Source organism: Alexandromys fortis, unplaced genomic scaffold (genome assembly GCF_014885135.2).
Source record: "Alexandromys fortis isolate MF-2015 unplaced genomic scaffold, M_Fortis_MF-2015_v1.1 scaffold_19, whole genome shotgun sequence".
Taxonomy (NCBI): Eukaryota; Metazoa; Chordata; class Mammalia; order Rodentia; family Cricetidae; genus Alexandromys; species Alexandromys fortis.
The window spans coordinates 8,110,556-8,132,124 of record NW_026067890.1 but is presented as its reverse complement, the minus strand read 5'-3'; the positions used below and the strand labels follow the sequence as shown (position 1 = coordinate 8,132,124).

The 21,569-nt window shown below is 39.5% G+C and overlaps 1 protein-coding gene across 1 annotated transcript in view; it reads right to left on the bottom strand.

The window, feature by feature from the left end:
- The window catches only part of Prss12 (serine protease 12), a 50,165-nt gene that overhangs the window by 19,556 nt on the left and 9,040 nt on the right, over positions 1-21,569 (bottom strand). The window contains exons 2-4 of the mRNA XM_050153461.1: positions 14,389-14,539; positions 3,540-3,718; positions 1,817-1,958 (exon numbers count right to left, since the gene is read on the bottom strand). Of these exons, the coding sequence (XP_050009418.1) occupies positions 1,817-1,958; positions 3,540-3,718; positions 14,389-14,539 (472 nt within the window). The remainder of the gene's footprint in view (positions 1-1,816; positions 1,959-3,539; positions 3,719-14,388; positions 14,540-21,569) is intronic.

The window sequence follows — 21,569 nt, the reverse complement described above, 5'->3', positions numbered from 1 at the left end:
ACTTTTATTATTTCTTCATTAAGGATATGAAGACGTCTCTCTATTTGACATGAATTTTACTAATAGTTCTGCTGTGCAAATACTAGATCTCTTTAACTAGATGAAGATGAATTATTTAGTAAGTTAAAGCAACATGGTCTTATTTTGGTTTAGATTTGGGTTTTTGTTTTCAAGACAGGATTTTTCTGTGTAGCACTGGCTGTCCTGGAACTCACTCCACAGACCAGGATGGCCTTGAACTCACAGAGTTCTGCCTGCCTCTAGTCCTGGGATTAAAGATGTGTATCACCACCCATTGGCACAACACAGTTTTTAAGTAGTCATTTAAAGACTACTTTTCTAACTAATCAAATTTTAGCAAAAATAAAAAAAGCAATGAACTTAAATTGTATATTGCTGTCACTTTGGGCTTAAAGCGTGCGTCCAGCAAATGCCTTGTCCCTCTGTGTAATTCAACCACAAAACATATAACAGGAAGTTTTGTTAGCTTTGAGACTGCATTTGTACAAAGAGTCCGAGTTTACTCTTTCTCAACCCCAGTGAATCATCGCTTTCAGAACTTCCTCTGTAACCTAAATGTGGCACACGCTCACATGAACACATGAATGTTGGTGAATTTGCAACGTTTGCATTTTCATTATAGCATTATTTCTTATGTAACTAATAGTCCATTTTACCCTAGAAAAATAACCTAAACATTCAGTAGATCATGGCGTGACTATTTAATGGATCTCAAAATCCATTGAACTTGTGACACTGTGCCATTGAAAAAGTAAAGAAATGTGGCTATAAGATCAGGTTTATAAAGCAGCTGATATAAAATCACATGAACATTCCAAGCGATGTGTAAGAAAGGGAAATTGTGGACAGTATTTCATTTACTTTCTTTTAAAAATACACCCTTAAGCATAGCTTTACCCAGCTTGAATGAGATACATATTTTCAGGCTTAGTGAATATTTGTAATTAACTGTATTTCAAACTGATGTTAAGTAATTCACCAGTTTTTAAAATCATGGTAGAGAAATATGAAAGATAAGAAAGAAGGGGCATCCATGGACTTCATTTGAATATTTACCTCCAGGGCATCGTTTTGTTACTTCAATCAATTTAAGTCTTTATTCTGGAATGCATTGTGTATGCAACATGACACATACTGCCCCAAAGTCTGGCACTCAGATTGTAAGTGGGCAAGGTCAAAGGCTAGTTCTAAAGGTCATCTCGTGACAAGAGGGCTGTTCTTTTCCAACAGAAGTGTCGATTATCATCACGGTCCAAGAAAGAAGCACGTGACACCACAGCATTCCCCACTGGGATTGCTGAAATTTTAGACACAATGATGTCAAAACTAGTAGCATCCAGTCATAGCAAAGCATCATCGTAAAAGCAAGCATTCAGCAGCTTGCCTGAATAGACAAAGAGTGCACCAGAAGTCACTCTTAGCGTCAAACAATTTGCTCAAGAAAAGAGATGTTGATAGGTACATGAAGTAGTACATGAAAAGTATATGAAAGAAATGGCTACTTATTATCTTTAAAGATGTCATTTTCATTGTACTTCTGTTTGTAGGTAAACTGGTGAAGTAATAGGCAGATTAAATAGAAAGGCGGTAGGTAGGTAGGCATTACTGATATGACAGATGAAGATAAACTATAGATGTTGATGACGACAGGTGGATACACAAATAGATGATACATAGATAGGTAACTGATAGGTTATGCATATCTATTTTTAGAATTACAGGTAAGGATCATGCAGCAATTCTGACTTTAAAGATGTGTTTTCGAGTTCAATGCCCCCACACCAGTGAGCCTTACTTAAATCCCAGCAGTCGGCAAGCCACGTATGTGTTCATCTCAGTCCAGCCGTCATCACAGACTGTCCCCCACTTTCCCCGATAGTATACCTCCAGGCGACCTTCATGGCCACTCCTCCCTCCGGCAAGTCTGATGACCCCCTCTGTGATAAGAAGATAAAGACAAAAAGCGAATTAGCGTTAAAGAAAAAAAAGAAAAAGAAGGCTTTGGTACCTTTGGCGTTAGGCCTCCCTCTGAGCCATTTGATAATTAACATTATGACTCTTCTCAGTCATGTGAGGTCATTGCCCTCTTTCTGAACATTAATGCATCTCTCTTCCTCATTGTTGTGCTCTATTCTCCAAGCAGAAAATACATTCTGATGTAATTTCAAAACACATATTTTTTAACTTTTCTATATTAAATCCCATTAGGGAAATTTCCCATAATTCCAGTCTAAATCTAAAGGACAGTGGTCATTTTCATTGAAATAGCAATATATATATGTATATATGTATATTTATGTATATAGTGACTTAGAGAGAGTATTTCAAATTCTTAACTGCACATCAAAACACTGAACTAAGGACACGGGCAAAGCTACATCAGGTAAAGAGCAATCTAGCTTGCTGAAGAGGTCATTATTCCTCAGACACCCACGGATGAGAAAAACACATCTTATCTGTGTTCTTTTACTGAGAGTACAGATATGAAACTTGAATCTTATTATCTCAGTGACTAATTACACACAGAATTCTTTAAAAAAAAAAGTTTGTGCACAGATAGCACAATAAATTTCATTACCAAAAAGGATATATTTAGAAGTCATTTCCATCCACAGTAATCCAAACACCTCTCAAAGGAACACAGGTAACCGGAGAGTAGAAGGTACCTCTCATAGATCTCTGGCGCCCACTGAAGTGAACAAAAGTCTCTCGACACACCACCATCTGGTGTTTGAGATTTATTGTCTTCAAAACACTATCGTCTGCCCATCGTAGCGCTAATGAGATTACCTCATTTGAAAGTGGGCAGCTCAAGGAAATGAAATTCTGTCTTTACCTCTGTGTAAATTAGAAATTTATATTCTGTACAAAAGCATCGTGTTGCTAATAAAAAACAGCAGCATGAATAAAAAGATAGAAATCAGAGTTCCATAGATACTAATTCTTTTACTTTTCACATACACACATAAATACACACAAGTAAAAATAATTTAAAACATCCCTCCTTATGACATATGACCTATAAGACAGACATGATGCAATGCGCATTAGTCTAAAATCTGATTCCAAAGCTAGCATGGCCTCTTTATCAGTTTCCTTCCATCAGCAATCACATAAACACAGCTTTACAGCAATCAGAATCAGCAATTCTGGGAAAGATTGGTCATCCGCTGAATGAATTTAAGATGTAATATACTGACACCTAATGTTCGGTATGTGTCACTGCACATTGATTTTAACTGTTGGGTACAGCATATTGAAAGAAAAAAAAAAAAAAAAAAAAACCCTGATAGTTTCTGATCTAGCTTTGTTGGACTTTAAATAGAAACTTTTAGAAATAACTGTGAGGGAAGACATTGTATTTTGAAATAAAAATTGTGTTTGGTTTTATATTGAGTTTTGCTTAATATTTAGCTTTATCTTTCTGCTCCTTCGACAAAATCGGAATTAAGAAAAGAAGCTGTGGCAGTACCAGTCACGAGGGCAGAAGACGGCACATCTAGGAAGTGGCACTTTACCTGTGAGAGGGACACAAGACACTCCAGCATCTTCCTTATGGCCACAGTCATGCTCTCCCCAGGAGCTCTTTGGACACTGCTCAACCGACAGCTCGTTTCCGGTGCAGCGTACTTCATCCAACAGTATCGGGCCAGATCCTTCCCCAAAGTGTGCATGGTGCCACGCTTTGGCGATGCCACTGAGCAGACATAAAACAAGATGAATTCTGGCTTCCACCGTGAAAGAAGCTCCTGTCTCATTTCCTCGCTCCCGTCAACCACACAGTGATTAACCCCACGCCCGAAACCCACTCCTTCCATCATTTGTGAGTTCCTGGGATTTGTCTTGCTTCCAGTGGCCACCACTGCATATGTTTAAAAACTCCTTGGTATTTCTCAACCTTTGCCCTCCCTTCTTCATTAATAACATAATCTCAGTGTTTTAAAAGGTACAGTAATGAGTACCCAAAATAAACACCACATTTCCAAGCATCCTATCCTACTAGCGAGCTGTTTATATCCTGACATAAACACCATTTTAACAATGTTTAAGCACATCAAGCTGTTCACGTTGAGGTACAATTATCAATGCCAACTGTCTGCAGAAGTTATTCGTGATCTCAAAATAAAAAGTTGCCATTATTAAGTTTTTAGCAGCACTATTCAGAAAGAATAGTGGAGTATTCAAACTCCATTGTCTTCATTCCATCTCCTTCCCACTGCACATAAAGCGAAGGTAATGGCTGGAACTAAAGAAGCTACATTGGCCCAGCTTGTGCCACCTCCGTGCACACACTATTTTGGAGACAGGGTCTAAAACCAGAGCCCTGTCATACACAGACTTCTCTGAAACTGTCTATGTGGCCTTGACTAGCCTTAAACTCACAGTAAACAATCATTCTGCCTCAGCCTCTGGAGCGCTGTATAGAAAACATGAGCACCGTGCCCAGCAAAATGCCCTATGAAGGGAGCAGAAATGGAAGAAGGAAAGAGCCAAGGGTCCTGATGAGGGCGGATCCACTGGACGAGACTCTACTGGCTGCCTCTGATCTCTTCTTTGAGAGCCGAATGAGGTGTATGTCTAAATTTGCTTAAGCTGTTGTTATGTTCAATTCCTGTCATTCAGTCAATTGACAAAAATGGCATCCCACAAGTTTACTCATAAGGAACTTCTACAGTTTGAAAAATTGTGTCCTAAGTTCAATGAAGATGGCATCGCCCACTGAATGAAGACCATTAGATATTGCTTTTCAGCCCCCTTTATCTTTTATCCTTGGCCTTTAACATTTATATCTTCTATCTTCAGTTCTTTATTGATATTATACCTATTCCTTTATTCATGATTCCATAACTATCTTGAGAATTGCAACAAGAATATATTAAGAGAAAAACATTCACTAGATGGGTGTAATACCCCAGTGATAGTAAAGTCTTATGCAGGCAACTTCAAGATCTTATTTGATTCATTTTATTAGGTATTGTAGAGGTCTCCAGAGTACTCACTGTTAATATTCAGGCATCTGCCTTCAGGGTTCTGGTAGGCTACGTCCTCAGCTGTAGCCACTAAGAGTGCCTCCTGTGCACATTCACTATGTTCCCATTAAAAGGGCCCTGCCTACCTCCCATCTCTCTCTGTCTCTCTGTCAGTCTGTTTCTCTCTCTCTCTCTCTCTCTCTCTCTCTCTCTCTCTCTCTCTCTCTCTCTCTCTCTCTCTCTCTCTCTCTGAAATGAAGCATAAGATAAAAATTGAAAATTGTATATCAAAGATCTCACTTTATATGAAAACTCATGTGATCTTTTTAATATTCAAATGCTATACTATGATGTGTAGATTTTTGTAAGATTTTGTCTCATAAATATGACACTTTACAATGAAAATGAGCATTAAGTAATGCTATTATTTATATCTGTCTTTATAAAAAAAAATTCTTCTCCATTAAATGGCTCTTCAGAGTTACATACCTTTTTCTGCCACATTTTGTGTCCAAAACATATACCATGAGTCACAAACAGTAATATATATATATATATACCATGCTCATCAAAGGGCAGGAAAACTGGGCTGAAGATAACTCAGTGGTGAAGAGCCCTGGCCACTCTTCCAGGAGACCCAGGTTCAGTTCCTAGTACCCACATGGCAGCTCACAACTGTCTATAACTCCAGTTCTAGGGGATCTGGCACCCCTGCAAGGATACACATTCAGGCAAAACACCAATACACACAAAATTAAGTAAATCTTTTTTTTAAAGGCAGGAAAACTATCGGTTTACTGGTAGTTTTTACTTAATTTATAAGTAATTTATAACTCTTTACTTATTTATAAAATGATAAAAACAAGCCCCATGCATAATAAAAGGAAACCCTGGGTCTGGAACACTTGTAGCATACACACATATTAATAATCCTGTACTATCAAAATCTGCTTGAAGAGTCTTTTACTACCTTAAAGAATTGTTCCCACCAATGATCCGTTTCTGTCGACGATGCAATAATCTCAATCCACACCCAGATGAGAGCTCTGAAAGAAGAAAGGGGTTACTAACACCTGTCACCTGGCCCCAGTACATCCTCCTCTCTATTTAAATAATCTCAAGGAGCCTATAGTCCATGACCCCAGAGAAGCTAAGTAACAAGGAGAAGCCTAGGAGAAACATACATAGATCCCCTGGAAAGGGAAAATAGACAAGATCTCCTGAGAAAATGGAATGTGGGGGAGAAGGGAAGGCAGAAGAGGAGGGGAGAAACGGAGGCGGGAGGACAACTTGAGGGAATGGGATGGTCGAGATGGGGGAGAGACAGAAACAGGAACAAGAAAAGAGATATCTTGATTGAAAGAGCCATTATGGGGCTAGCAAGAAACCTGGCACTAGAGACATTCCAAGGAATCCACAAGGATGATCCTACTTAAGACCCTAAGCAATAGTGGAGAGGGTGCCTGAACTGGCCTTGCCATGTAGTCAGATTGATGACTACCTTAATTGTCATCATAGAACCTTCATCCAGCAACTGATGGAAGCAGATGCAGAGATCTACAGGGGAGCACTGGGCTGAACTTCCAAAGTCCAGTCAAAGAGTGGAAGGAATAAGAGCAAAGATGTCAAGACCACGATGGAGACACCCACTGAAACAGCTTACCTGAGCTAATGGGAGCCCACCAACTCTGGCCTGGCAGCAAGGGAACCAGCATAGGACCAAACTAGGCCCTCAGAATGTGGGTGACAGCCGTATGGCTGGAGCAGACTGTGGAGACCCTGGCAATGAGATCAGGATTTATCCCTACTGCTTTTACTGGGTTTTTGGAACCCATTCTCCCTGGAGGGATACCTTGCTCTGCCTAGATATAGTGGGGAGGGCCTTGGTCCTGCCTCAAAGCAATGTGCTAGACTGTGACTCCCCATGGGAAGCCTTAGCCTCTCTGAAGAGTGGATGGGGATGGAAGGGGAAGGTAAGGTGAGGGAGTGGGGGGAGGGAGGGGTTGGGAACTGGATCTGATAGGTAAAATGAGAGAAGACAGGTTTTTTTTAAATAAATATAAAATAAGAATAAGAGTTATGGGCCAGGTGGTGGTGGCACACCCCTTTAATCCCAGCACTTGGGAGGCAGGCAGATCTCTGTGAGTTGAGGCCAGCCTGGTCTACAAGAGCTAGTTCTAAGACAGCCAGGGTTGTTACACAGAGAAACCCTATCTCGAAAAAAAACAGAAAAATAAATAAATAAGAGTTATATTTTAACCTAACAACAGTCTTATGCAAATCGATCAGAAATTTTATGAAGTTTCCAATCATTAGGCTCTGGAGGGGTTCACGGGCTGCCAAAACATCCCTGATTATCCTTCCTAGGGGAACATTCTGCCATAAATACACAAGAGTTCAATTAAGTATATTAGAAAGTGACAAATGTATACAAAAGAAAAGAAAATATATAAATCATGACTAAATTTTAAAATAATTTTAGAAAGAATTTATGTAGTAGTTTACATATATACACAAATGTATAGCTGCTTATTTATTAGCATATAAATAAGTTAAAAGCATATTGTGCACACACGTTTTTGTATTTGTTATTTTTTTATCTGTATAAGAACGGTGGGAATAGTGCCAAGAACACCAAGACCAAATCAGTGCTAATGGTTCCAAAGTAACTAGGCAAGGGAATCCACCAGAGGGCCAGCAGTAATTTTTGGCAAAGAAAGAGGTGTAGCAATGTGTACCAGGATGATTAATTTGCCGAGTCACCTTAGGGGCATGCCATCAAAACCAGACCCTTCATCACTTTGGATATGAGTCTTACAGAGGGCACTGCAACATTTAATATGAGAAAATTGGACCAGGGTATCTGATGCCAAGAAAAGTGATGCTCTAATACAAAGTAAGCAAAACTTAAATTGTGTGTCCTTCTGGGGCAAAGTACCCGACTTTAAGAAGCAAAGATCAATATCAAGCCGTACACTTGGAGTAGAGAATTGAGAAGCGCGATTGGATTCTTGTATAAGAATACCCTATCAGACGACCAGTCACCAATCACTGTGTTCTACTGTCTTATGAGAGTCACAAAGTTCTGCGCTGCAGCAGAAAACAAGAAGATAATGAGCCAAATCCTGTGACGTAGCTAGAGATGACACATTTTGCTGATTAATGGAAGCACTACCTACCATGAAAAGGCATCAAAATAAAATGTGCCGACATATTCAGTTTTACAGTTTTCAGCTGCTCCAGGAATTTGACATAATATATATATAGCGTATAAACATATACAATATAATTTATTTATTGTTATATAATTATGTATATTTAGTTCTATATAATGAAGAATTTTATATTCAATTTTTAAATATTATTTTAATTNGAGAGAGAGAGAGAGAGAGAGAGAGAGAGAGAGAGACAGAGACAGAGAGACAGAGAGACAGAGACAGAGAGAGGCAGAGACAGAGAGAGAAAAAGAGAGAGATGGATATAAAAAGTTCCTCTGCTGAAATAACGGGAGTGCTATTCTTATAACCTTGGATGTAGATGATTTCCTGAGGAAAACAGGAAGCACAGAAGGGAGGAAAATGAAGCCTAAAAAGATTACATCTGAGGATAATCGAAAACTACCTCATAATCAGTCCCAGGCGAATGGAATACTGTGGAATAAATATTTGCAATACGTAATAGTAACCAAACCAACTCCTAGGATAAGGATAAGAATATTGTTAAATTTTAATGAACAAGACAGCAACCAATGTGAAAAATAATGAGACAATGGGGGTGGATTAAAGTGGAGAAAGGATTACCTGTGGTCACTGACCACCTAAGATGGTCAAGCTTGTAAGTGGTCAAATTAAAGCAAAATAAAGTATTCTTACCTGTCACATTTTTCACAGGTAAGAATATCATCTTTCATGCAATATTTTGGCAAAGGATTTCTGTCCCCAAGGGGGGAAAATACAAAGTCTAATGCCATCCATTGACTGGGAGTGACTGGCAGAGTAACTAAGCTATGTTGCATTCCAGATACGGGGGTTAGTTCTCAGAACAAAACATCAGGCCTGCTGCTTCTGTCTGGCCTACCTCGCATACTTAAAGAAGAATCCAGTACATGGGACTTCCAAGTGGTGAGTCGGGAAAAGTGACTTATGCCAGAATCTATTTCTATAGCATCAGTGCATGTTTTGTTTTCTGTTAAATGGATTTCCATATTTTCCACTGAAACAATATCATGTTAAAGATCTCAAAAACATTTAATTAAGATAAATGGATTATAAAAATAATAATAAACTCGAGGGGGGAATAATAACCAGGAAAATATCATGTGACATTAACTTAGTTTTCTAGTCATTGTTTGAGTTTGTTAAAATTAAGATGATGTGTGTTTATACACACACACACACACACACACACACACACGTGTTCCTTCAAGCAGGAATTCCTAGTGCCCTGCTGCTGGTTTTCGTAGGAAAAGCAAAGAAATAAATGACTCCTTTTAAAGAGATCAGATAATACTGGGGAAAGAGGCATCAAATTCATTAACTAGGATGTCAAAAAGTTCTACGTGAATTGAGTAAGCCACGTGTGCTCTGTCCTTCCCATATGGCAATCATTTCCATACCAGCCAGCCAGCTTCATGCTGAAGGTCCAAACACTCACTCCTTGCTTGTCCTGACTACAGAGAAGGCTTATGGGAAATGCTGTTCTGATGTAACACCCTGGCTTGTTTCATTTGTGAAGCTAGTTGACTCAGGTGACAATAATTCCCAATGAACACTCGCCGACTTCATTCTGTGCCTGACCCTCATTCAGTGTGTTCTCTTCACTAATCAAAGTGCATGGAACCATTATCGCAATGGCCAAATATGATCAACTCAGGACCCATACATGGCCACTATTTGACAAAGACAAGGTAGGAAGGCCAGGTAAGCACATACTCTTTAGTTTCTAGAGGACTGGTTCTTTAACTACATATATCAGTTTGTAACACTTGTAACCTATGGCTATAGAAACTCATGTCTAATGATCAGTGTGCTGGCCCATGGTCCCCTCCATCACCAATGACTCCTAATGTACAATGACTGCTTAAGATTTGCCAGGCACTGGTCTAAGAGCACTGTGAGCACTGCGCTTATTACCTTATTTAATCTTCCCCAACTTCATCATGTTATCACATCAACGTTATGGGCAAGAAAACGGAGGCTCACAAGTTCAATAGCTTTCCCAGCATCCCACTGGGTTTAAATGGTTGCTATCAGCAGACCCTGAACCGCTACCGCATTACAGCCTCCGAGGATGTTTCCAGCTGATGGCAGATGCCACGTCTAACACAGTCCAGCCAAAACGCTGTCGCTATCGCTTTCTTTCTCTTCTTACTTCTCTGTGTCTTCCAGCTCTATGTTTTCGTTCTGTCATTTTACAGAATATAGCATGAGTGAAGAAAATCCTCTACTGGCAGGATCCTGAGTCTCAAGACTGGTTCTGACTCACAGCACGGAGCCAAGAACATGGCTACAGGAGGGCACAACTTCCGCCTCTGTTAATACACTTTCCTCTCTGATCACCCAAGTCCATATACCCAGAAATTTGAATTGTAAATATTGTAAGACAGTCAAAGTGTTTCTAATGGAGAGGGAAATAAAAAGGCAAAGAAAAGGTTTAAAAATCAACGTATACTATAATAATTTTATCCTAACATTTACTATCATTCTATAGGAGAATTTTATAGCTCCCCCTAAGGAAAACAAAACTAATGGAAAGATGCACTTAAATAATTAAATTTCTGTGTAAATTATGGAACTCCAGCACATTCAATGTGATGTCATGCTAAGCTGTGCTTTTAAAAGGCTTTTAATATTAAGCTCACAGAAAGGAACTCGAGAATGGCTCCACCTAACAGTACTGGATACATAAGCACCCCCAGGTTATCTAATTTGAAAGCATCTGCCTGTCTCCCTTTTCTTCTTCATCATCCCCACATACTGAGCTAATCAAATTTAAGTATCTTAAGTACAATAATTCCTTTTGCATTGAGAAAGCTCTCCAGCTACCAATATACACAGATTCTATTCAAATGCGAAGGTCACAATGACAGAATCTCACACGGAAATTGCAACCAGCACTGCAGCAACTCATGATGCAGGCTCCTTTGGGGAATCCAACAAGGCAAGCAAAAGTGAGATGACATTCGCCTACGGACAAAATAAATAAAGCAAGAAACAACTACGCCGTCTCCTATCAAACATCGAACACTAAAAATAATTTCATCCAAAGGTACTTAGCCTTTCAGTGAACAAACACATGTTGGTATATAGGGTATATATGTAACAACGATTTTAAAAGAGGTCATGGACTTGAGAGAAAGATTGGGGGAACAGGAGGAGCTGGAGTGGTAAGAAGGAGGGGTGGAAATGATGTAAGGAGTATTAAAATCTCAAAAAAATTAAAACTTTTAATTAATAAAAAGTCAACATGCTATTGACATAGTCTTTACAAGGCTATTGGGGTAAAGGCATAGACTTCTTCATAGTCAAGATAAAAAAAAAACACTTAGCACTCCCTGAGTTTAAGTAATTGACAGCTCAGTAAGTACAGATCACACATGTTAGAGCAGCAGTTCTCAACCTGTGGGTGGTGAGCCCCACAAGGTCACAGATGAGATACCATGCATATCAGGTATTTACATTACAATTCATAATAGTAGCAAAATTGCAGTTATGAAGTAGCAAGGAAAACGGTCTTATGATTGGTGGTCCCCATAACATGAGGAAATGTATTAAACCGTTGCAGCATTAGGAAGGTTGAGAACCACTGCATCAGAGCGTTTTGAAAATACAGAACCCCGAATAGATTACCTCTAACTAAATAGAAGCTCTGAATAGAGGAATCGTGTCTAATAACCTCACCACCAAATGCCCAGCTTACTCTTAATGCTCCCTAATTAGATTGACCCCAACAGCCGATGAATTTTAGATGGCTGCTACATAGCTAAACGCTGTAAATTAGAAACATGTGGTAGGCAAGAGAACTGTTAGTAAGAGCTATCCTGTAACAGCTCAGAGGTAGGGCCACAGGCTTTGAGAGGCCGGCAGGCACTCGTGCAATGTTATCCTATCTCCAACAGCGACACTTGGAAACATTCATAGCAATGGCCTTGAAACTGATGCATAGCCAAACTATTAAAAAAAATTCAACTGGAAAAATGCACAATTTGTTACAGTTTTGTTAAAAAGAACTGACTAGCCCTATCTGACCCACCTAAAGGAATACTAGCCAATAATACTGCTAGTGTTTAAGGTCAAAGCCACTGTCCTAGGATTTCTCAGGCTTGTTCCTTTTCCACACATGAACTACAAATCAGCAGTTAGAACTGAAAATGTTGCCTTAATGCTAAACTTTAGCCTTGCCATTATGGGATTTAAGCAAGCAAACAAACAAAAAGGAGCCAATTTGACTCTGTGACTCCTGGTGGAGAAGAAAATATCCCATCACCTGTGATGGTTCCTACGCAGAACGCTAGCACTGAGCCAATGAAGCCTTTGTGACTAGTTCCCAATTTCAGAATCTGTAAGAATGAAATGACCTAAGGACACTAAGCCAGAAGATGGGACAGTCTCCAGTGTGTCCATTCAACAAGTCTAGGCTATGAAAACGGAAGAGACTGGCGTAGGTTCTAAAACTTGAGGGCCATAAAGTCCAACTACACTCGATTACTTTGTCCTTGTCCTCCTATGGACAAACCATGTGTCAAAGACACTGTGTGAGTGACTCCAAACACTTGAATATAAGAGAAATTAGGCTCATTATGATAATGGTATGTTGGCTATGCTGGACAGTGTTCTTATTGTTAAAGCTTTCAGAGATTGAGTGGGAGAGCAATGAAAGAGAGATCTTGGTAGAAAGAGCCACGATGGACTTAGGGAGAAACCTGGTGCTAGGGAAATTCCCAAGAATCCACAATGACCCCAGATAAGACTCCTAGCAATAGTGGAAAGGGAGCCCGAACTGGCCTTCCCTGTAATCAGATTGCTGAATACCCCCAACTATCATCATTGAGCCTTCGGTAACTGAAGGAGCCAGATGCAGAGATCCACAACCAAGCACTAGGCCAAACTCCAGGAATCCAACCGAAGAGAGGGAGGAGGGAATATAGGAGCCAGGGAGGTCAAGATCACGATGGAGAAATCTACAGAGACAGCTGAACCAAGCTCAGGGAAACTCATGAACTCTAGACCAACAGCTGTGGAGCCTCCATGGGACCAAATTAAACCTTCCATATGGGAGAGTCAGTGATGAAGTTTGGACTGTGAGGCACCTGGCAGTAAGGATCTAGCCCTGGTGCATGAACTAGCTTATTGGAGCCCATTCCCTATGGAGGGATGTTATGCTCAACCTAGATACACCGGGGAGGGGCTTCGTACTGCCCCAACTTAATGGGCTCCCATGGGAACCCTTACCCATTGGGAGGAGTGAATGAGGTGTGGGCTTGGGGGAAGGTGAGGGAGGAGGAGGGGGAGAGGGAAAACTGTGGATGGAATGTAAAATGAAATTTAAAAAATAAATTAAAATAAAAAACAGCTTTTAGAGATAAAAGTTTTAAATACTTTAAAATACTTCAGTGTAAATATAGAGTTTTGAAAAGGCAAGAGCCATAAAACAATTCCAAACAACTTAGACTAATTGACCCAAAATTACAAATCCTACCTCAGTATCAAAGATTTTGACTAACTAGACAACATGATATACGCCTGAAAGATTCTTATCACAGGGGCCTCCTGCACAGTGCTAAGTAGAATAACAAAATTTAGTGTAAAATATTAACCTTTAAAAGATCTCACATGCTCCTGGGTAAACTTTTAAGCCTTGCTAACCAATGTTAAAAAAGCATAATATTCCAGAATAATCACAAGCCTGAAAGGACATTGGATGGTGGTTTTCATCCTGATGTCTTTATACATGTCATTCCATTCCATATATGGGAATTACTTCCTTTGTGCATGAAGAAACAACCTTGGCTCCAAAGCATAACTAACAAAAGAAGCAGTGAACTTCCAGCTTTTAGGTAATCTTTGGAAAAGTTAAATTTAACGGAATCTAACAATCAGTGCATCATCCAGCAACTTATGAAAAATAATAACTGTAGTAGACAATGACAGCGGTGACCTAAGAGTAACGTAAAGGCTACATTGGAAGTAGTAAAATTCCTTGCTCAGGCAAAGGCAGATAAGACCTATAGAATACATGTATGTACTCTTCAGGGAGTTTACACACTAGTACAAAGATAAAAATAAAAAAAGGTGGCCTCTTTTATTGGTTTAAGGAACTGTGCAATTTAAACATAAGTACCCTCTCTGGTTTACAGAAGTAACAATGTCAAAAATTAAGAAAATGACAGAAAGCAAACCTGAGACCCAGCTGCCTGCAGATGACTTCGGCGTCTGCGTCGTCCCATTGATCATCACAGATGGTCCCCCACTGGCCAGCGTGGTACAGCTCCACCCGACCTTCATGCCCGCTGTTCCCACCAGCAAGGCGGATGATGGGCAACAGCGGGCCTGTGTGATACAAAATTAAAAGCAACTTTGAGTCACGGTTTCTTCCTACTCCATTACAGTGCATGTATTTCATTTCCTCCTGTTCTCAGAAGTAATATTGACTAGGCCACACAGGTGACGTGGGCAACACATGCATCTCTAATACACACTATGGGAATCTTGACCAGTTAAAATACTCCAGATCAAACCAGGTTCATACAGAGAGCTCTTTGGTGAAAAGAGTCCTAATTTAGTTCTTTTACAACTTCAGAAAACAGAAAGGACACATGAACAAGCTTCCAGTCCCTTGAGAAACAGTTAATTTTCATCAGATTATGATGGTGTCATTCATTTTTTTACTTATAGTAAATGAACATTCTCAAATGTAATTATTAACTATAATTCTGTCTATAGCATACTTTTTTCAAGGTGAATTATTTTTACATTTGTAGAAATTAAGGAAAATTTCCATCTAATTCATTATAATAAATTAATGGACATTATATATTGGACCTCCAAAAAACAATTCTTGAAAATTCACTTGGGTGCAGCTCAGTACACATTCACTTGCTGTGGTAAGGACCCCCACAAGTGGCCTCATTCCCATGGTCTTGGTGCCATGCGGATCTCTAAAGCCCTCTGTCATCACTCCTGGCCCATATGTAACCATATGTCCCCTACCTCCAACCCTAAAACCAATCCCAGGATGGTTTCCACCTCACAATCCTTATTCTTACTGTGCCTTATGCTTGAAATCATGGCTCCCTGATCTTCACATAACTGCCACTTTCCCTTCATTAGGTTCTCAACTATCAACATCCCTTCCCCAGGAGGCCTGGCTTGGCTGCCTGAGCTGAATCAGCACCCTAGTGGGTCGTGGGTGCAAACTGTAATCTTAGCTCTCAGATGTACCAGGCTCTTTACCTTGGGCCATCAACCAGCACCGAAATCATGACACAGAGACTTCTTATTAGTTATGAATGTTCGACCTAGTTTAGGCTCACTTCTGGCTAGCTCTTTTAACTTAAATTAACCTGGTTTTCTTTATGTACCTTTTTTCCTCGAGGCTTTTTACTTTTCTTTCCTTCTGTATATTTTACTTTCACTGCTGCTCATGACTGAGTGACAGTTGCCTGATTTCTTGCCCTGAGCATGTCGCCTCTTTTTCCTCTTTCTTCTCCTCTCATTCTTAGATTTCTCCTCCTATTTATCCTCTCTGCCCGCCAGCCCTGCCTTTCCCTCTCTTGCCTGGCTATTGGCTGTTCAGTGCTTTATTAGACCAATCAGTTGCCTTAGGCAGGCAAGGTGAAACAGCAACACATCTTTTCATAATTAAACAAACGCAGCATAAACAAACAAATGTAACGCATGTTTGTCCAGCTAAAACAATATCCCATAACACTCAGGAGGCAAATCTAGGAGGACATTCACAAGTTGAAGACCAGTTTGCTCTAGATAGCAAGTTCTAGACCAACCAGTACCACACAGAGAGACTCAGTCTCAACGTAACAATGAAAATGAATAGGAAATCATAAAATGGCACTCAGAGGCATGTCCTGCTCCGTTGATGAATGTTGCCTCTCTTGGATGTTTGTTCTTATTTAGGATTGTCATGATTACTTGTGTATCAATTGTCACTCCGTCTGAATGAAGATGAGGACAGAAACACTGTCTTCCCTACCTGTATATTCATGAACCTGATAGAAGGCATGAAAGAGGTATTAGTTGGATGAATGGTTAGCAAATAACACCCAGAACCTAGAGAAGATATTTCAAACAAGGGAGAGTACTCCACCAGGCCTGTGTTTTCAGTTGTATTTACAGGTAGAAGGTATCTACAGGATGGAAAATGGTGCAGTGGGTGTCCCAGGTGCCCTGGGAGAACGTTTTTGAGATCAAAGGGATAGAAAGCAGTACATTCAGGAAGCTGAAGGTTTGACCCAGACCAGAGAGGATGAAGGAAAACATAGATCCACCCTTGGTGCCTAGGGGCCCACTCCATCAACTGGGGATAATTCTAGAGTCTGGATGCATGGAGCCAAAGGTCGACTGTTAGCTTCACCTCTGAGCAGCTGTGAGGGTCACTGCTGTAGAGTCTGAAGACTTTAGACTTCAGCCCCAGCCTACTAGTTAACATCCACAGATGCATCCTCCCGACCAAGCAATTAATTCTTTGCAGGTTTGCGACATATAAAGCCAGGTCTGCTTGTAGATACCTAAATTATGGGAGCATAGAAAAGGAGGAATTTTTATGACAGGTTTAGGTAAACAGAGAAGAGCTGAGTTAAATGTGCGTGAAAATATCACGAGGAAATCTACTTCCTTGTTTACTAAGAGAAAATTAATAGGTAAAAATAGTAATGGCAAAACTGAATGGGGCAAACAGTGGAATTTATAAAAATAAAAAAAGAGAGAAAACATAGACAGCATCAAGATGTAATCGTCCTCTCACACTACAGAAAGACATTGTCAGTGTTGCTTTGGGGAAGGTTATGGAGCCTCACTGGAGGAAGTGGGTCACTGGAGGCAGGACTAGAGGCTTTGTAGCCCCGCGCTACTTCTGTTCATGGTTCCATGCAATGTGACTAGGCAGCCTCTTGCTCCTATGGGTATGCCTTCCTTGCCTAGTGCCACATCATCATGGCCATGATGCACCATGTCCTTCAAAACTGTAAGTCAAAATAAGTTGCACTTGTCAGAGTATTTTTCATAGCAATGAGAGAGTAATCAATCACACAGAGACAAACATCTGTTCCAAGTGCAATATTTCATATTTGGTATCAAGATGATCTTGAACCTTTCAGGATTTCCTGGTGCCAAAGTAAGTGTCTCATGTACAAAAATATGCAGCACATAATAGTTCTGTAAATAAGATATGAAAATAGAAACTATGAAAAAATTAGATATCATTTGAAAACCAAACAGAATCATAGGTAGATGTATTCATAGTCAAAAGTAATTATATTGTTGACTATGGTTTAGACTTATATCTGGATTTAAACATGTAAGGAAATGATTTAACTAAGGCACATTTATCATCTAGAATCATATTTAAAACACAGTGAAACTAGAACGAGGTTTTTTTTTTGGTATTTCAAGACAGGGTTTCTCGAGTTTTTTTTTTTTTTAATGATAGGAAAAGCTACACACGATAGCAGCTGCCACCTTCTAAGATCATGCCCCACCCACCAGATGTCTATTTCACAAAACACTATGTTTTTAAATCTCCTTGACAACAAACTTCATTCCAATAAATAGGAATATGGCCCAGTTCAGATAACGTGATTTGTTTTGTTATTCCGTTTCCTCAGAAAACCCCAATAGCAGATGTTACTTTTACCAAATGCAAGAAAAAATTTTATCAAAGAATTTGGATTTTTATAAATGAAACTAATAAACATGAATTTGGAAGAAAAAAAGAAAAGTACACGTCACACATTTGAATACATATAAATCAAGGAAATCAAAATATCAAATCAGAAACCTTTAAAATTTACACTTTTCAATTTTATTTTATTTTTGACTGCATGTATGGATATGTGCCATGTGTATGCCTAGTGACCTGGAGGTCAAAAGAAGGAATCAGATTCCCTGGAATTAGAGTCACAAATTGTTCACTACTAAGTGAGTGCTAGGTACTGAAACCCAGTCCTTTGCAATAGCAACAAAGGCTCTTGACGTCTGCATCACCCCTCCGGCCTTCAGAAGCCTCACCGTCAGTTTTGACTATCTGCTTGTATAAGCTTCTGTTACCTAAGATGTGACCAAGAAGAAAATGGGCAATTTGTAAATATAATATAGAAGTCCGGAGGTTTTTGTGCAAGAAGTCTATCACCTGGCCAAGTGAGGTTTAACTGAGGGTATGGCCTTAGCTAAATGTCACTCCGAGCTGCAAGTGTCTGGAAGGCCTGTCAACCAGTGTGGAAAGGGGAAAGCTTTAATGCCTGAAGATTCTTCCAACTCCAGTATGCTATGTTAGAAATTCTAAATATGTGCCAGCAAGACCTTGAAACTCATCCATAAAATAATAGTATGCAGATGGGCTCTACTTTTAGCTCATTAATATATACATTAAAGGTACAGATGGATTATAATTTAAAATTTCCAACACTTAGCTGGTTAACACGGTAATATCTATAGTTGCTTTCATGCTACAGCATCCATCAATCAAGCAATACATAGTTGGGAGATATTGAAAATATGAATGTGCCTTCCCAGTCAGAAAGCTGGGTTTCTCTGCTTTTATTAAGAAGATCTTGTGCTTTTAAAAGAAAAGGCACTAAAGGATGATATGGACCACTGTATTGGCTTCTCTGGTTTGTGTTTGCTTGGTGATAATTTATATTCAAAACAGAATGCGGCCACTGGTAGATTGTTCATGCTTCAATGGCTGGTGCATGTCTATGTGCACTTGGGCAGTGCTAACAGATTCAGCATCATGTACACAGACACACATCCACACACAGAGGTGGGGGAAATAAAGTTTAGAGGAGGACATATTGGTGGAGGAGAGTCTAGGAGGACTTGAAGGGAGAGAATAAGGCGTGGATATGATCAAGGTACAATCTATACATGTATGACAGTCTCAGAGAATTATAAATATGTATATATACATTGAAATACACACACATACATATATTTAAAAAAAACTCAGGACTGGGAAGATGGCTCATTGGTTAAGTGAACTTGGTATTCTTGCAGAAGACGCGAGTCCAGTTCTCAGCACTCATACAATGACTGACAAACATCCTTAACTCCAGTTTCAGGTTAAAAACCCTCTTCTGGCTTCCACATATACTAGAGACCCTACATGGTGCACATATATACAAACATTTAGACAAAAGTCTCATACATGCAAAATAAAAGTAAATAAATCATGAAAAAAATTAAAAAGTGGAGTGCAATAGAGAGAGGTACCCAAAGTTGACCTCTGACTTGGAGCTGTGCAGACACAGACACTATATACACACACACACACATACCACAGAGAGAGTGGGAGAGAAGGGGAGGGAGATGGAAGAGAGAGAGCTTATATAGGAGGACCTTTATTTTGTAAGTTAAGAAATTAAAAAGAAAACTAAGCTCTACTAAAAAAAAATTTCTGAGATAATTTGCATACTGATGTGCTATCATGTATGGTTTTAAGATAATTTTCAAAAATGCTATGTTTACATTATCCAATAATTTCACTTGTACTTGCTTAACTCCTCATCACTATTATTTTCTCAAAGAATGTCAGCATTTAAGAGAAATACATCATATTTCACAATAAAAGCACAAGCAAACCAAATGGCAACTAGAAGGAAGACAAAGTCTATCCTGTCAAATCCGGATTGTTCAGGAGGCCATATGGATGCGACCACACAGCTGAGGGACCATTTGAAATTTATCATAGAGTCTGAACCTTTAAATTTAGACTAAGCAAGAGACGTCCCCGTCTAACTAATTAAAACATCTGAGGCACAGTACGTCTTAAAAGGAACATGTCCGGACTCAGCGAGATGGCTCTGCAGGTAAACGTGCCTGCTGCTAAATTGCTGGAGTAGTGCAAACTGTCAATTGTCCTCTGCGCTCCACGCACATATGAGGTATGGGCATACCCACCAAATACACACACTAAATAAATAAAGAAGAAAGTAAGTAAAAAAGTTAAAGAAATGTCTGAGGGGCTTGAAGAGTTTGAGATTATTTGAAAGCACAAAGCCGTCTACAGGTAGATATAATATTATGCATACCACAAACACCAGCACTCTATTCCTTTTGTTTAAAGTTTCCAACAGTTTGTCTCAATCAAATAATCCATTTATTCATTTCAAATGATATTTGAAATCACATTTAAATTGATACATCATCTATATTCATTCTTAATACCACCAAACGACTCATGTCTACAGAGCTAAAATGTTCTAGTAACAAAAACAAACAACAGCTACACTCCAACTGCAAACAACAATGGTGAGACTTAACGCCTATCCAGGAGAGTCTTCCCCAGGGAAAAGGACACCAATTGCTTACCCTAGACCAAATAGTCAGCTCTGAAAACTTGCACACAAGGAGCATACAGACTGAGCAGTTTGTATTTATTTATTTAGAAATATTTGTGCATATGCATATATGCATGTAACAACAATTAATGAGGAGGTCACTTGTTTGAAAAAGAGCAAGGAGGGGTATATGAGAGGGTTTGAGGGAGGAAAGGGAAGGGAGAAATAATCTAATTATATTATAATCTGAAAAAATAAAAGAATAATTATAAATAGTGCTTAACAATGTTGTCGATAAGGAATGATGTAATTACATCACCTAAATAACAGAGGCAATTAGAGATGGGAAAAAGAAAACCTGAGGACCATTCAAAGACAGTGGAAATGGTTTCCAAGGCAACAGTCTATTGCACTATAACTTCTCGGGCTTGTAAACACACGCTGAGAGCCTGGGGTCACGTAGGTCTCACATCTATCTGTGATGTGAGAGGAGATGAATCCTGGTCCGATTGTCCCTTAACAAATTAACACACACTCGCAATTCTGAGAAGTCATTTTGCGTGTCACAATGAGCTCCCTGTTAGGCAGCAGTTTGTTCTTCCTGTGTTTATTTTCTTAGGATGCTTGAAGTGATGGAAATCTTAAAAACTATAACAAATTTTCTGAATTTGTGGGTGAGAAAGGTTGTATTCAACACCATTGAGAAGTTGGTGTGTAGTGATCAGTCATCGCCTGAATTAGTGCCTGACATTGTCCCCTTGCCTCTAAAAACCTAGGCAATGATTCTACTAGAACCCCCTTTTATGATGTTATGTAGTCTTACATGCATTATAGCATGTCAGTGATCATCATAATAAATTTACCAACTGTTACAAGGGAGTAAACTAATCAGGCAGATGTGTAGACAGCCTCAGACTGTCTGTCCACAGAGAAGGGTGAACCATCGTCTTTGTCGGGATTCTACACATGAGACAGATGCTCCAGCGGGGGTGACTTTGTCCTAATGCAGTTGGGCTATGGATATGATGTGTATATGCCTAGACACACATTTGCGGTGGTTTGAAAGA